Here is a 15,362-nt window from a genome sequence, read left to right on the forward strand (position 1 = left end):
GGGGGGAAGGGTAGCATGTAAAATTACTTCCGTTCTACAACTTCCGTCCACACAATTTTGGTACACGCACACGCGTGCAAAACAACTTCCGTCAACATCTGTATGACTCTAATACCTCATTCTTGAGAATGAGCTAAAAATTGGGCCTAATCCACAGTCTGGCTTTGTACATGCATGAACATGAATGGCATTAAAAGTGTGCAATTTTTGTACCTTAACAAGTTTTTCTCCATACTCTTGTTTTAGCCGATGGTATAGCAGTGTGTACTGATCCAAAGGAACAAGTCTCAATGATCCTTTGCTACCTGGGCCATCACTTTGAATTTCCTCTGCCCACTTACACAGTTTAGGAAGCAAATGATCTTGTAGCCACTCAACTGTAGGACATAAAACTCCATCTCTCTCAATTTCAGATGTCATTCCTGGGCTGTCCATTACTTGTAATGAAACCCTTTGAATTAAGAAAAGGAGTGTTACTGGGTATTGTTGGATGGATATACATTAACCTGAGCTCTTTAAGTTTTAAACTAATATCTTTTTTTATATCAAAGATCTCTTAGCAGGGTTCGTACACTTTTTCAGGCCAAAAATTCAAGGACTTTAATTCAAGAACTTTCCAGTACCCTTTTTGGAAATTTCAAGGACTTTTTTTATGAAATTTACCTCAAACCAACGATTTCCAGTCTGCTGTGCCGTTGAATGATGTGCTCCCTGAAGAACTAAAAAAAATCACCTATTTTGGCGGTCTTCTCATTGCCTTGAAGACTTTTGACGTTTAATAAAAAAATCAAGGACTTTCAAGGACCAAAAACCAATTTCAAGTACGGTCAAGGCCTTGAAATCAAACTCCTGAAATTCAAGGGTTTTTAAGACAAGTATGAACCCTGTCTTAGAGATCTACCGACTATTTTGCATGAAGCAGAAGTAGAAATATAAAAAGACAAAAAAGGATTATTGCCTTGTGTTTCAGTGTAAGTCACGCAATCTATTGTTACCAAATATTTAGTGCCTGAGGTTAAATATTGGCAATTCTTTAGATAGATCCCCTTTCAGAAACACGCGCGTTGAGTTTTGCATTGCAAAATACCAAGTTGTATGGAACAAGTTTGGGTTCTTATTATGCTTATCTGCGTTTTGAACTTTGTTGCCGCTATTGGTGCATTTTTAAACTGTCAGGCAAGTGAGAGGACAGTCGGTAAGCCTTTCGTAGTTACCTCAATTGAAATCAGTTTCTCTTGCGTTTACATATTTATATTTGTGTCCCTGTGCTGGTCATTATTTTTTTATGGAATGTTATTAATTTGTTATGTAATGTTTAATATGACATGGTAAGTCACATTTAAAATTAAAATGTTTTTCTGTAATGTTGTTTTACATGATCTAAGTCTTTGTTTTAGATTTATGCTTTTCAATTTTCAATATACCGTAAAATTCTGTTTAATATTATAGGCCCATCTACCTGGAAACAAAAAAATACATCCAGTTATAAGCCCCCTCTGCCGGATGACAGTACTGAACAGGTCTCAATGTTATTTCATTATGTCTTTTAACTTCAAAACGTATTTTGATCAACACTGCCGTGATTGGTTTTGAAACTTTTTTTCAGTCCAGTTATAACCAATCCCCCTTCGTTTATTAGCCCACCCAAAAACCCTTACAAAGTTGTACAGGGCTTATAACCAGTTCGATGTTAAAAGTCCCCAGCAAGCATTACGTTTCAGTGTAACTGAAAAAATTGTGCACAGCTAAAAAAAATTTGCCCAGAATGTTCATGATGTAGTAAACAAACTGACGAAAACACTATCTCTTTTTCTATCATTTTTCAATGTGTTAATGTTTAACATTTCTAAGACAGTTTTGGTGATCACAGTTCTCATAGTTCTTCTGTAAATATATTACACAATGAGGAAGTCTAAGGATATGTCTTAACAGAAGTTATTAGGTATAGAAAGAAAGAACCTTTTCAAGGTACGTATTCTTTTTTTACTTAAACACAAAGCAAAATTAACCATTGATGCCGTGCTAGGAGGGTTTCTAGCGAGCGCCAACATATGCAGGTAAATTTTTATTTCAAAAGTTCTAGATAACATTCTTGCTGTTTAAGGTTATACAATACCTTCAGAGGACTACTTTTGTCGAAAAAAATTGTTGGACTTAACTAAAGATTTACTATAAATCTAACATTTCCCCAAAAATGAATTGTAAAACGCCAATTGTCATTTAAGGAGCTTGCAAAAAACAGAGACTGAACAAAGTCTTAAAAATATCATAAATTACTCTGGAAAGAGAGTTTTTCATTCTGTACCTCTGACACTGCCATTAGTTCAATAGCACTGATGGCAGAAAGGCAGTTACATGTATTCGAGATGAAAAAATTACTTACAAATCATGGCAGCATGAAACATCTTAAAATCGCTTAAAAACTACAAAATTCTTACCACTAAATGAACACCAGTAATGCTGTCTAACCATTCTTTTACTTTTATTATTTATGAACATACTTCTTTCTATTTACTGAAGCCCAAAGGGCTTTTGATTACAATTATATGATGAAAATGCTAAAAGTACATGTACCTTGTGGCAGGCTGTCCTTTATGAGACACTAGCTGGTAAAGTAGACTGTATGATTTAGACTTGTTCAAACAATCGTGGTAGCTTACAAACCCATCTTTCTTGGTAAGTGAAAGAGGAATAAAGCAAACTCTTTTTTGGCTTCTTTCTGAAATAATACAAACACTCTTTAATAAAAGAAATGGAAAATGGACATCCAGAGGGGGTGGGGGGGGGGGGGGAGAACAGCAAATGCAGTGTGCAACTGTGATTGTTCAGTTTATAGTTGAAGGGCTTGGTGCAAAAAGGGCGGTAGTGATTTTAGTCAAAAATGAACCTTGCCAAAACAACTCCAAAATTCGCATGTGGGTTTCTTTACATAAGTGGAACATTGTAATGGCGGATTTATTTTCACCAGCTTCTGCTCCGTTTCTAAGAAGTAACATATGCAAAAACCTAGGTTTTTCTAGTCCGCATCATAAGTAGCTTCTTTGTTTTAATAGAACAAAGAGACTTCGAAAAACGCTGACTAGAAAATCAGACCTTTTGCATATGTTATTTCTTGCAAACGAAGTTGAAACCCGCAGAATTAAATACAGGACAAAGATTCAAATATGAAAACAAATCTACATGCAAAATGGCGAGTGATTTTTGTCAATATCCATTTTTCACAAAAATCCCTACCGCCCTTTTTGCACACATAAAACCGGTAAGTTTTTGTCGATTTCAAAGATGTAATAGACCGTAGTAGTCGAACCACGTGTGCCTTTACTTTAGTTGACTAGCTAGCTTAGAGAAGTTAGAATTTGTACTGACTATCTGTCTGTATTCTTTTTCTGCTGTTATCGGAGGCCTATAACTGTTCAATGGCTACATGCTGGAGTGTACTTAGACTACGAGCAGTCCCTATTTTTTTTGCAGAGTCCGTCAAGCGCGAAGCGAAAAAATAAATTACCGCGCGGGGGGAGGTGGGGGGAGGGCGAGACGACCTCCCCTCGCGCAGTAATTTATTTTTTCGCTTCGCGCTCGACTGACTCTGCGAAAAAATTTTCGCTTTACACTTGACAGACGTTACGTAACGTCCGTAACGTTTACACAATCTTTTTCCATTCTTAAAACAACCATTTAACAACAAATTCGCTCTCATATTTACAAATAAAGACAACACAACACTGGCAGTAAATGGGACTATGGACACTGGGTGCTCCCTGGGATAGCAACAAGCAAGGGTGGTAGAAACACACCCTGAGAAGCGTAATTGGGTGGTTAGCGAACAGCACCCTGCAAACTAAGTGGGGCGGTTAGCGGACACAAACCCCAAAGCACAAACTTGGGCGGTTAGCGGACACACCCAGAGAAAGTGAATGGCGACAGCAACCCTTGGGCGGTTCGCGGGCTCGCCCAGTGAATGAATGGGGTGGTTAGCGAACTCACCCAGAGAATGAAGCCCCCCGACCCAGCTAGGTAGCTAAAGATAAGGTGGGCTAAGGGACCCACCCAACCTGCCACGGGCGATGGCTAAGTGGAAGGTGTGCACCCAAATTATGCCCCAAATACTGCCAGGACAATACATTAGTAAACACAAATTTACAAAGGTCTACACTGTCCTATGCCTGTGATGATATTTAGTTAGTGATTTATGTACTTCCGGTCGCCAGCGGTGTACAGACTTCCGGTACCATCATGCATTGTGAATCGTGTAGCGTTTTGCCCCACCATCTTGATTGAGTAAAGTCAGTTGTGTTCGCTATTTCGCCTCTGTTTAGTTACTTTAGCAGCTCGAAGCCATCACATGGTGTCAGAAGTAAACTACAACTCTGAAGAGCATGGCATTAAGCGGTTTAGAATGCCCGGTCATGCAATGGGAAGGCGACAACCTGAAAGAAAACTGGCGTCGTTTCAAGCAGCACGTGGAGCTTATGTTTACGGGACCCCTCAAATCAAAAAATGAAGCAGAAAAGTGCAGCTATTTGCTCATTTGGGTCGGTCAGAAAGGAAGAGACATCTACAACACATGGACTGGCATCTCCGTGGACGACCGCAAGAAGCTACAAACATACTACGATCGTTTTGAGAATCACGTAAGTCCTAAATCAAACCCAGTATTTGCAAGATTTAAATTTCACAGTCGAACCCAAGACACCTCGGAAACAGCAGAGAAATTCATTACAGCATTACGAATGCTAGCTCAGGACTGTGATTTCAAAGATCCAGACGAAATGATTAGAGACCGAATAGTTTTTGGAACGAACTCACTTAAGGTCAGAGAAAAGTTGATCTCGAAAGGAGCCAAGCTTACCTTGGATAAAGCCATTGAGATTGCAAGATCTTTTGAATCTTCTCAAGCTCAGCTCACAGCCATGGCACCTGATAATGTAGATGGTTCCATACACCTTGTACAAAAACGGGACAAAGAGAAGGGAGCACAGGATACCCAACACCAAAAGTATCCTGTACCAAATCAGCCATTTTCCAAACCTCCCAAGAAGACAAAGCCATGTAGAAACTGTGGTCGTTCCCATGACGCGTCCGCCAGGTGTCCACCGCGTGGTCAGACATGTCTCTATTGTAAAAAGCTGGGTCACTTTGTAGAGGTCTGTCAAACAAAAGCCCGCAGACATCAGATTCACACCGTGGAAGGTTCAGAGAGTGCTGCTGCCACATCTTCCTTTGAAGATATCAATTTTGAGTCTATCACCATTGCAAACCTGACACATGCAGGCCCAAGGTCTAGACGAAATATTTGTCTCAATTCAAGTGAGTCTACCACAAAGCTCTTATAGGAAGACCACACTAAAAGCCAAGCTTGACACAGGTGCTCAAGGCAACATACTTCCCATGAGGCTTTACCGTGAGATGTTCCCACACCAAATTGAAAGAGATGGCAAAGTCAAGCCCAACGCCCTGTCACCCTCGAATGTTGTGCTTACTGCGTATGGAGGTTCACGGATCAACCACCATGGCATAGTCACTATCCCCTGCTCATACGGAGATGAGAACTCCACTGCATCTTTCTATGTCACTGACACCCCGGGTCCAGCAATTCTAGGCTTGCCAACCTCCCCTGATCTGAACCTGTTGAAATTCAACTGCACCATACAGGCAGAACACCTCTACACCAGCAATGCCTCTGATGCAAGATCAATCGCCAACCCTCCAGAGCAGCCAAAGGAGCCCCCTCCTATCAGAAATAAACAAGATTTGATTGCTCAATACCCCGATTGTTTCAATGGCATCGGAAAATTTCAAGGAGAATACCATATTACCCTAGATCCCAGCGTCCCACCAGTGGTCCACCCACCGCGACGTGTGCCAATCAGTCTCCGGGACGACATCAAGAGCGAATTGGACGATATGGTTAAGAACGGCATCATCACTAAAATTGAAGAAGGTGAACCCACATCATGGGTCAACAGCCTGGTCTACCGGCGGAAACAGAACGGGAGGTTGAGGCTCTGCCTGGACCCCAAGGATCTTAATGCAGCCATTCAAAGAGAGCATCATGTCACCCCTACCCTAGAAGAGATCATGCCAAAGCTGACAGGGGCTACAGTTTTCTCCATTGTAGACGCAAAATGCGGGTATTGGAATGTTGTCCTTGACAAGGAGTCAAGCTACCTTACCACTTTCAATTCTCCTTTCGGGCGATACAGATTTAACCGAATGCCCTTTGGATTGAAAATGTCACAAGACATCTTTCAAACCAAAATAGACCAAACATTTGAAGGATGCAAAGGAGTCGCAGGAATTGCAGATGACATCGTAGTGTTCGGCAAGACCACTGAGGAACACGATCGCAACATGCACGCGATGTTAGAACGATGCCAAGGAACAGGCCTGAAGTTAAATCCTGAGAAATGCTTTGTGAAACAAGAGAAGATCAAATTCTATGGTGTTGTCTGTGGCAAAGAAGGAATCCAACCAGACCCAAGCAAAGTCTCAGCATTAAAACAAATGTCGTCCCCAACTAGCCGACAAGAACTGCAGACCTTCTTAGGTTTGGCAAATTATATGGGTCCATTCATCCCAAACCTCAGCTCTCTGACAGCTCCACTTAGAGAGCTCCTGAAAGAAAAAATTAATACCTGTTCCAGTGGAGCCTCGCACATCAAGATGCCTTCGAAAAGGTCAAGGACTCTGTCAGTAATGAAGTCACCCTTAACTATTTTGATCCAAGGAAGGAGATCATCCTTCAGGTTGATGCTTCACTGAAAGGCCTGGGTGCCACTCTCATGCAGGATAGCAAATCTGTAGCCTTTGCAAGTAAAGCGCTCACTGATGTGGAGACCAGATATGCAAACATCGAAAGAGAGCTTCTTGCCGTTGTGTATGGTTGTGAGAAATTCCACACCTACCTGTTTGGCCACAGTTTTACTGTCCACTCCGACCACAAGCCCCTCGAGAGTATCCACCTGAAGCACCTGACTGCCGCACCCCCGCGTCTTCAGCGGATGTTACTGAGGCTCCAACCGTATGACCTTGTAATCCGCTACCAGCCAGGCAAGAGTATGGAAGTTGCCGATGCACTCTCCAGATTATCACCAGAAGAAAAGGAAGCTATCCCAGGAATGAATGTGGAAGTGCATGGAATCTATCCACAATTCAGCGAAGACATGCTCCAGAGAATCCGAGATGAGACAGCTGCAGACCCTGAGCTTAATGCGTTGAAAGAAATGGTTCATCTTGGCTGGCCCTCGACCATCCAGCAAGTCCCAGCACTCCTGAAGCCATATTGGCCCTTCCGCGATGAACTCGCTGTAGAAGATGGGATAGCCATGAAAGGTCACCGCATCATCATTCCCCCCGCGCTACAAAGAGAGATCTTAACAAGGCTTCATTCAGCGCATCAAGGAACCGAGAAGACCAAACTCAGAGCTAGGACCTCGGTGTATTGGAGAGGGCTAAATAAAGACATAGTCGAGATAACCAAGAGTTGCATCACATGCCAGGAGCTACAACCAAGCCAGCAAAAAGAACCACTTATCCCTACAGAAGTACCCCCAAGGGCATGGCACACCATTGGCACAGACATCTTCACCTTGGAGGGTTCAGATCACCTAATAGTCGCCGACTATTACTCGAAATATCCATTTGTCAGGCCGATACCAAGAGGTCAAAGCAACAGCCAAACAGTAGTCAAAATTATGAAACAGATCTTCAGCAAGCAAGGAATCCCAAAGGTCGTGAGATCCGATAATGGGCCCCACTACAACAGCCAAGCGTTCGAAGCTTTTGCAAGAGACTTTGGTTTTCAGCATGTTACTAGCTCTCCACACTATCCACGCAGCAACGGCTTTATTGAGAGCCAAGTGAAGTCAGTCAAAACCATTCTTCTCAAGGCAAAAACACAAGATCCTGACATGGGCCTCCTTTGCCTAAGAGCCACACCTATCGATCACAAGCTGCCGTCACCTGCTGAACTTCTCTTAGGTCGACCAATACAAGACAACCTCCCGAGGAAAATCCCAAGAGATGTCTCAAACGAAGCAGTTGGGACCAGACTAGAGGAGAGGCAGGAGCTTCAAAGGTACTACCATGACAGGTCTGCTAGGCATCTCTCAGAGCTTGCTTCAGGTCAAAAAGTAACAATTCAAGATCCAGCAACACTGAAATGGAAGCCAGCCGAAGTAAAAGAAAGGCTCACAACAGTACCACGCTCGTACATGGTAACAACCCCAGCTGGAGGAGAGCTAAGGTGCAATAGAACCCACATACGGGAGGTCCCACAAGGTAACCAAGAAATCAGCCCAGAGCTGGGTGGACAGATCGTGTCTCATGCTCCCAGCAGCGCAGCTGTTGGCATCCAAGACACCCCTGGAAATCAAGTCTCGACAGACCCAGGCAGTTATGTAACCCGTAGCGGAAGAGTCATTAAAGCCCCCGAGAGACTGGACATTTAATTTATCGCTGAAGAGCACTGTTAGCTCAAGAACAAGAACTGTGTCTAGACTTAGTTTTTTTTGTTGTTGTCATAGCGTTGTTGAATCATCATGTTAACCGTTGTTAGTCGCTATGGACAGTGTTTCTCTTTCTCATTAGGAGGAGAGGGATGTGATGATATTTAGTTAGTGATTTATGTACTTCCGGTCGCCAGCGGTGTACAGACTTCCGGTACCATCATGCATTGTGAATCGTGTAGCGTTTTGCCCCGCCATCTTGATTGAGTAAAGTCAGTTGTGTTCGCTATTTCGCCTCTGTTTAGTTACTTTAGCAGCTCGAAGCCATCACAATGCCTGGATCCCAAGATTGAAGTGGAGAACTATGTGTGGTGGCCAGCTGGGCAGGGACTGATTGGAGGATTGAAGCAGGTGTCCTTATATATTGGGTGTAGCAGTTGCTGGACCATCGGCCAAGGGTTTGGATAAGCCAGGGGGGAAGGCCGGCCTCTGCAGCAGTTGTAGCAGCCCCAATGCGGAAACTGTGGGATGCATAACACTCTGTGGCAAAGCCTAAACGTTGGAGCAGGATGCGCAGGATTGAAGTGACTTTGTCACTGGTGAGAAATTGCCCAGTAGAGAAGAGGTAAAGCGGGGTGGCACTCCGGGGTGGCTGATGCGCCAGGTAACGATGCATGGCCCGTACTGCACAAACCGAGCGGCCAGAAGGAGCAAGTATGATGGAACAACCCTTCCGGAAGGGATCGGTTTTGGATGATTTTAGCTGCATTGTTAAGGATCCATCAGAGGTAAAACTTATGTCTGAATAAGACAAGTGAATGAGGGAGTTGAAATAAGTTGAAGATGGTGAGATGAACTCACTTGAACGTAAAAAACCAAAGAAGGCCAAAGTGAAGGCTGACCAGAGCATGAGTTTGTCTTGCGAGGCAAACTGGGGGTCAGCTGACAGTGCTCCTTTCAACTGACGCATGACCGACATAGTGAGATGCAAAATATCGTAGCTGTAATTCAGATGCAGGGAATGGATCCCATTGTCTGGAGTAGCAGAAGGTAGAATACCTGCGAATTCCAGCTTGGTAAGCACAGCGTGTGGAGGGTGCGATGGCTTGCGACTGGAGAAAAGCTAAGCGACCCTCCAGAGGGTCTTGGCTGAGGGGGAGCTGCAGTCTGTTCCCAGTCTGCCTGAGGGGCGAGTTGGCGGAAGCGGAGCATCTGAAAACGGGACAAAGCGTCAGCAATGGAGTTGTCAGTTCCATGAATGTGGGAAACAAGAACTGAAAATGGGTGGGAAGCAGCACAAAAGAATATTGACCGAACAAGGTGCATGAGGAGGGGGTTACGGGAGGAACCCTTTTGCCCAAATATCCACAACTGATTGGTTGTCACAGTGAAATAACAATTTCTTGATCCTCCACAGTGGACCCCATAGGAGGCAAGCAAGAACTATGGGGTACAGCTTCTTCCACTGGATAGAGCGGTCCGCCAAGTTAGGAGGCCAGGAACCATTGAGCCAATGGCCTTGAAAATAGATGCCAAAACCAAGACCTCCAGAAGCGTCGGGGAAGAGCTCGAGGTCCGGAGATCTTGACCAGAATGGATCAGGAATAATAGCGCGGCCATTCCAGAGTGGGAGAAACTTCAGCCACCAAGCTACATCCCGGCGCGCTTCAGCATTTAGGGATATATGATGGTGGGGAAGGCGAGCCGTTGTACTCAGGTCAATCAGGCGCCGGAGGAATATGCGACCAGCTGGGATGATTCGACAGGCGAAGTTGAGTTTACCGATGAGGGAGAGGAGTTCCCTTTTGATGCATTTTTTACAAGAGGACCAGGCCTGAAGTTCAGCTAAAAGCTCCGAGAGTTTGTCGGGAGGTAAGGATCATTCCATAAGATTGGAGTTGATGAGTATACCGAGAAACACCAGCTGAGTGGTTGGACCCTCCAGTTTGTCGGGGGCCAGGGGGATGCCCAGACAATCAGCGGTTTTGACCATGGTTTGGACTTGAGATGCACATGATGGCGAAAGTGGTGGACCTACGGTAAAGTAGTCGTCAAGGTAGTGCATAAGAGCTGAGATGGCATAGTTGTTCTTTAGTGTCCACTTGAAGGCATCGGCCAAACGATTAAATAGGAACGACGAGGAACGGAGACCAAACGGTAGGCGGAGGTCCACATAGAATTTTCCTTGCCAATGCATGCCGAGGAGATCTCGGTCCATGGGAGACACAGGGCATAGACGAAACGCGTGCTTGAGGTCGAGCTTAGCCATTAGAGCACCGGTGCCAAAAGAAGCTACTAGGGATAGGGCTTGATCGAAGGAAGCGTAGTGTAAGGTGTAATCCTCTTTACTGATGAAGTCATTGATGGAAGAGCCTCGGGTGAGGAAAGATCCATGATGATACGCCAAGAGCCGTCCTTTTTAGGAACAACCCCTAGAGGTGAGCATTGTAGGGTTGGAAGGGGGAGAGATGAGAAGGGACCTGCTGTGTGGCCTCTACTGATCTCTTTCTGGAGTGCCGCGGTAACTGCTTCAGGGTGAAGGAGGGTGGATTTCAAATTTGGAGTAATCCTGTGGTGACGGGGGCCCTGGTAGCCAATACGACAGCCAAATTGCAGGTCATGGAGCAGATCTGAAGCGAATTGTCGGTCAGGATAGTGCTTTAATTCTTGAGCCAAGTTGGGTATGCAAACAGGAGTTGATGGAGGAAGGTGGGAAAGATTGGAGGACAGATTATTACAGTACTCCTTTTGGGCACTGAGCACTGGGATGGTTGCCGCCACAACCTTGGATACTGCAGATGTGAAGGAATTGGCAGTTGGTGCGACGGCAGAAACGACGGTTGAAATCCCTGCAGGTGAAGTTTGGTGAAGGGGAAGAGAGGTTGACCTGCTGAGTGTGGGCAGGTGGCTTGGGGGTGCTGGTTGTAGAGGAGGCTGACCCAGAAGTGAATGGCTGAGCTTGGGCTGCGAGGCGACGAAAGGACTGGTTGGCTTGCGTACGAGTCGGGCAATTTAAAGTGCGATGGCCGTAAGAATGGCAAGAAATGCAAAAGGGGAGCGTTTCCTCTTTCAAGATATCATTGTAGAGCTGGTCGTTGATGTGGGCCCAAGACACCGATGGGTTAGTGGCGGCCATGTAGCGGAAAGCTGTGTCGTACATAATCCATGCTCTAAATTTCCGGCTGAACTTACAGATCTGATCTTGGTAGGCCAGGAGATCAGGGGCAAGGAGAGGGAAGTGGTGAAGGACTGTTCGTAGGTAAATATTCCAGGCCTCCAACCAGGAATGAATGCCGTCGACCTTGCGTTTCCGTTGATGGGAGGGTACAAAAGCCAGGGATGAGGGGTCTTGGGCGTTGACCTCTAATTTAAATTGGTTCTGTGCGGCCAAAGAAGGGTGAGGGTATAGGTTGTCAGACAGTAGATCAGCAAAATCTATGTACTCACGTTTGATGATCCGCTGCTGGATTTTTTGCGGAAGCGGTGGTAGATTGTGAGCAAGGGCAGAAGTGCCAGGCGTTCCCAACAAGTTGGCTGAGAGGGGACTGGGACCGAGTGCAGAAAGTTGAGTGACGCCATGTTGTAACTGTTCGGCTCCTGTTGAAGCGTTGTTTAAATCAATCGGGACATGAGGCGGGCGAGTTTGAATAGCCGTCGAAGGAGGCTGTCGTTGCGGAGACGCTGGAGAAAGCAATGAACTTGCAGCCGGACTTGGAGGCTGCTGCGAGCCAACACGCTCGCTACGAACGGCTGCCGAGATAAGCGATCGCAGCTGGGTAATCTGTTCGTCAGAAAAAGCAGTCGCTAGGGCAGGATTTGCACCGACGTTAACCATCAAGGCCGGTGGAGGAACGTTATTTGGGCCAACGGCGTCGTTGGGGCCAGCAGGTGGTGGGTTCGCGTGTTCGAAAGCGTGAATCCGTTCGGCGAGGCGTGCCTTTGAACCAGTTGTCACTAAATGTCGAGCCGAAGCTAGCAACACCAAACTCTGGTGCGGTAAAGCCAAGAGTTGATCCAGCTCCATGGAAGCCGGATTGACTGCAGGGTTGGAGGCACGGCGACGATTTCTTGTAGCACGAGGCATACTAAAAGCAAACTTACGAGTGACAGTAGATAGCGTGTCTTGCGTGCTAGTAGAACAAAGACTGGTATATAAAAGCACATGCACGCACGCATTGTTAACTTGAGACCTGATATGCTACGGATGGCCAAAACTGATAATGGAATCAACGATTGACATAAGCACTAAGTGCTGATAGTGATGCTCAGTTAATGGAGCTGATAGCATCCACTGTTTTCTGCCACAGTTAAAGGCAATTTTGGATAATTTATGTGAATTCTCAAAGAAAGCAGTGTTTTAAGGAAGGAATGGATTATACCCACTGGAGTCCAGTATATGTCTGTGGGCTTAGATAGTTTGAGCATGCTCATGCTCAAGGCTGAGTACTTTATGTAAAATGCATGTAGTGTCCTTCACACTGTGTTGGGACATTTCACACCTTTAACATAAAGTAACAACCAGTTTGATTTATAAAATGTTAAATACAAGCCATTTTAAACTTTTATGTCCAAAAAAATGTGGCCTACAATACAAAATAATATAATTCACACAGTGTAACGTCCGTAACATTGGCTGTAACGTCCGTAACGTTAAAGTTCACATAGCATTGTATAATTGCAAAAGTGAGTTTAAATGAAATGAAGCTTTTTGGTTCACACAACTACTATACAGTATTGTGCAAAAGTAATGCAAACGAAAAGCGCGAATTTCGTTCTTTGTTTTCCCGACATTTCTTCGAATTATCGCTCACTAATTCGGGATGAAATTCGCAACGCTTTGAGCGATATTTCGCTAGAACAAAGGCCGATAATTCAACGAATTGTCGTTACCACAACGACAATTCGCGACGCTATGAGCGATATTTCGCTAGATCGAAGGAACGAATTGTCGTTCAACAACGACAATTCGCGACGCTTTGAGCGATATTTCACTAGACAAAAGACCGATATATCAACGAATTATCGTAAGCAAACAGCATCGCTATAAAGGAAAACACTTCAATCCGCATTTTGAAGTATCGAACGGCCTCGAATGACAGCAATCAAAAACAGTCGATTGAATAAAATAACACTGTTTAAGACGAGGTCGAATTGTTTATTTCTAATCTGAAACCTGAATAAGAAAAAAACTTGAATAATTTACATTAGAAAATGTCAGTCTTTTGAGAGAAATGTGAAGTCGTTTTTGGCGGAAAAAAGCGACAGCCGGAATTGTCTGTGTTCACTTGCTGTTATGCAGGTCGTAAACAAATGCGCAGACTTTCAATAAAGTCCTTCGTCTTGTTTATTATACCTCTCGCGACTTCGTCACTCGCACGGCCGCTTCGCGATCTAAAAGGCTCGCTTCGCTCGCTTATTTACTGTGAAAACTCGTGAGGTCGACTTGTGGCAAGTCTAACAAATGCGTAACGCAATGACTTGATAAACATCTCGCTTCCGGCCTGTCGGAACACTGCCACACGGCCGCTATTTCCACTTAAGGTATTTTCAGAATTAAAGGCAAAATTATAGCGATGTGCAAAGTATTTCTCGTTAACTTTAGTGGGAAACAAGTTCGTCGTCGGTAGTAGGCAAAGAAGCGGGCATGAGTTTCAATTAATTCAAGTTGTTTATTATTTTCTTCAAGCGTCGAAGCGAAAGTAAAAAAAAAAAACTTTGTGAATCCTCCATCCGCCGTGAATTCCATCAGGCATAAACTTTTCGATTATCAAAGTCTGTGGATCGAAAGTTTTTCCCGGAAGGTAGGGAAAATTACTCTTATTCCAATTCATTACTCCCATTCTAAGAAGGATCCAGAGTGACAGTGTATTCCCACGGCAGTTGTCTTTTTTTTTTATTTATTTATTTATTTTTTTTTTATTTACAACACAAACATACTAATACTTACATATATAAATGTATATAATATTACAAAAAAATTAAGACGCGGAACTCACATTAACTATGCTTACAATATTTACGAGACTTATGTTTTAACAAACTAAAGCTACGATTACACTTTAATGCTACACACTACTACATATACAATAAGGCTACGTTATTTGTACAATGCTACATGATACAAGGAAGGCCAGAAGTAAGCGAAAACAAAAAAAAAATAAAATAAAATAAAAAATAAAAAATAAAAAAAAATAAAAAAAATAAAATAAAATAAAAATAAAAGCGAAAAATAAACAAGACAAACAAACAAACAATAAGATGCTCAAATACTTATTTGTGATTTGGATTTATGCTTTTCAATTTCAAGGTGACTTTTAAGCATAGCAAAAAAAAGCTTCCCAGATATACTCTTCTTCTCTCCGTGACGCATTATAGATATAAAATTTAGCAATGATTAAACAGAGGTTTAAACCAAGGCGACGAGGAAGATCTTGAGTGAACCCGTAGATTATATCCAGAAGCCTGGGCCGCGCTTAGTGTATTCCTCGGACTGAAGAACAAAACTAATTGCCGAGTGATCGGAGAAGGTGGGACTTGTAATATCTGTCTTAAGTAGAGATGAAGAAAGATTTTTAGAGACAAGCCAATAATCCAATCGGCATTGAATTTTTAATGAATGATTACGCCACGTGAATTGTGATTGATTTGGATGTTGGCTTCTCCAAACGTCTTGCAATTTATGATTACTGCATAAACTATTTATTTCTCTAATTACTGGCCTTTTCCTTTCAATAGAGGTGCCGCCGGTTTTGTCTAGCGGTGTTAGTGCGCCAAAGACAGACAGCAGTGGAGGACCTTTGTTGCTGCCCTACGTGCCAGTGGGCACAATGGGCAGTGAGTGAGTGAGTGTTAGTGCGCAGTTGAGGTCGCCGCCTAAAATAATTTGCAAGTTTGTGTATTGTTTAAGGGTGTTAT

The 15,362-nt window shown here is 43.9% G+C and overlaps 2 protein-coding genes across 2 annotated transcripts in view; both read right to left on the minus strand.

Annotated features, from left to right (window-relative positions):
* LOC144632681 (putative tRNA (uracil-O(2)-)-methyltransferase) overlaps positions 1-15,362 on the minus strand; it is a 47,120-nt gene that overhangs the window by 27,500 nt on the left and 4,258 nt on the right. Inside the window, exons 2-3 of the mRNA XM_078491376.1 lie at positions 2,575-2,719; positions 214-451 (exon numbers count right to left, since the gene is read on the minus strand). Of these exons, the coding sequence (XP_078347502.1) occupies positions 214-451; positions 2,575-2,719 (383 nt within the window). The remainder of the gene's footprint in view (positions 1-213; positions 452-2,574; positions 2,720-15,362) is intronic.
* LOC144632733 (uncharacterized) lies at positions 8,939-12,266 on the minus strand. Its single transcript, XM_078491452.1, has 2 exons — positions 11,895-12,266; positions 8,939-9,659 (listed from the first exon to the last, which is right to left on the minus strand). Exons 1-2 carry the CDS (start codon positions 12,024-12,026, stop codon positions 9,456-9,458), a joined length of 336 nt encoding a protein of 111 aa, XP_078347578.1. The 5' UTR covers positions 12,027-12,266; the 3' UTR covers positions 8,939-9,455.

Source organism: Oculina patagonica, chromosome 12 (genome assembly GCF_052425735.1).
Source record: "Oculina patagonica isolate OP01 chromosome 12, crgOcupat, whole genome shotgun sequence".
Taxonomy (NCBI): Eukaryota; Metazoa; Cnidaria; class Anthozoa; order Scleractinia; family Oculinidae; genus Oculina; species Oculina patagonica.

Excerpts from the sequence above, each read along its gene's own strand:
- LOC144632733 (XM_078491452.1), bottom strand. The coding sequence starts at position 12,026 with ATGGCGTCACTCAACTTTCTGCACTCGGTCCCAGTCCCCTCTCAGCCA. Across the intron at positions 9,660-11,894 it reads CCAGCAGCGGATCATCAAAC|ATGCTCCGCTTCCGCCAACT; the intron begins GTGAGTACATAG and ends TCCCGTTTTCAG.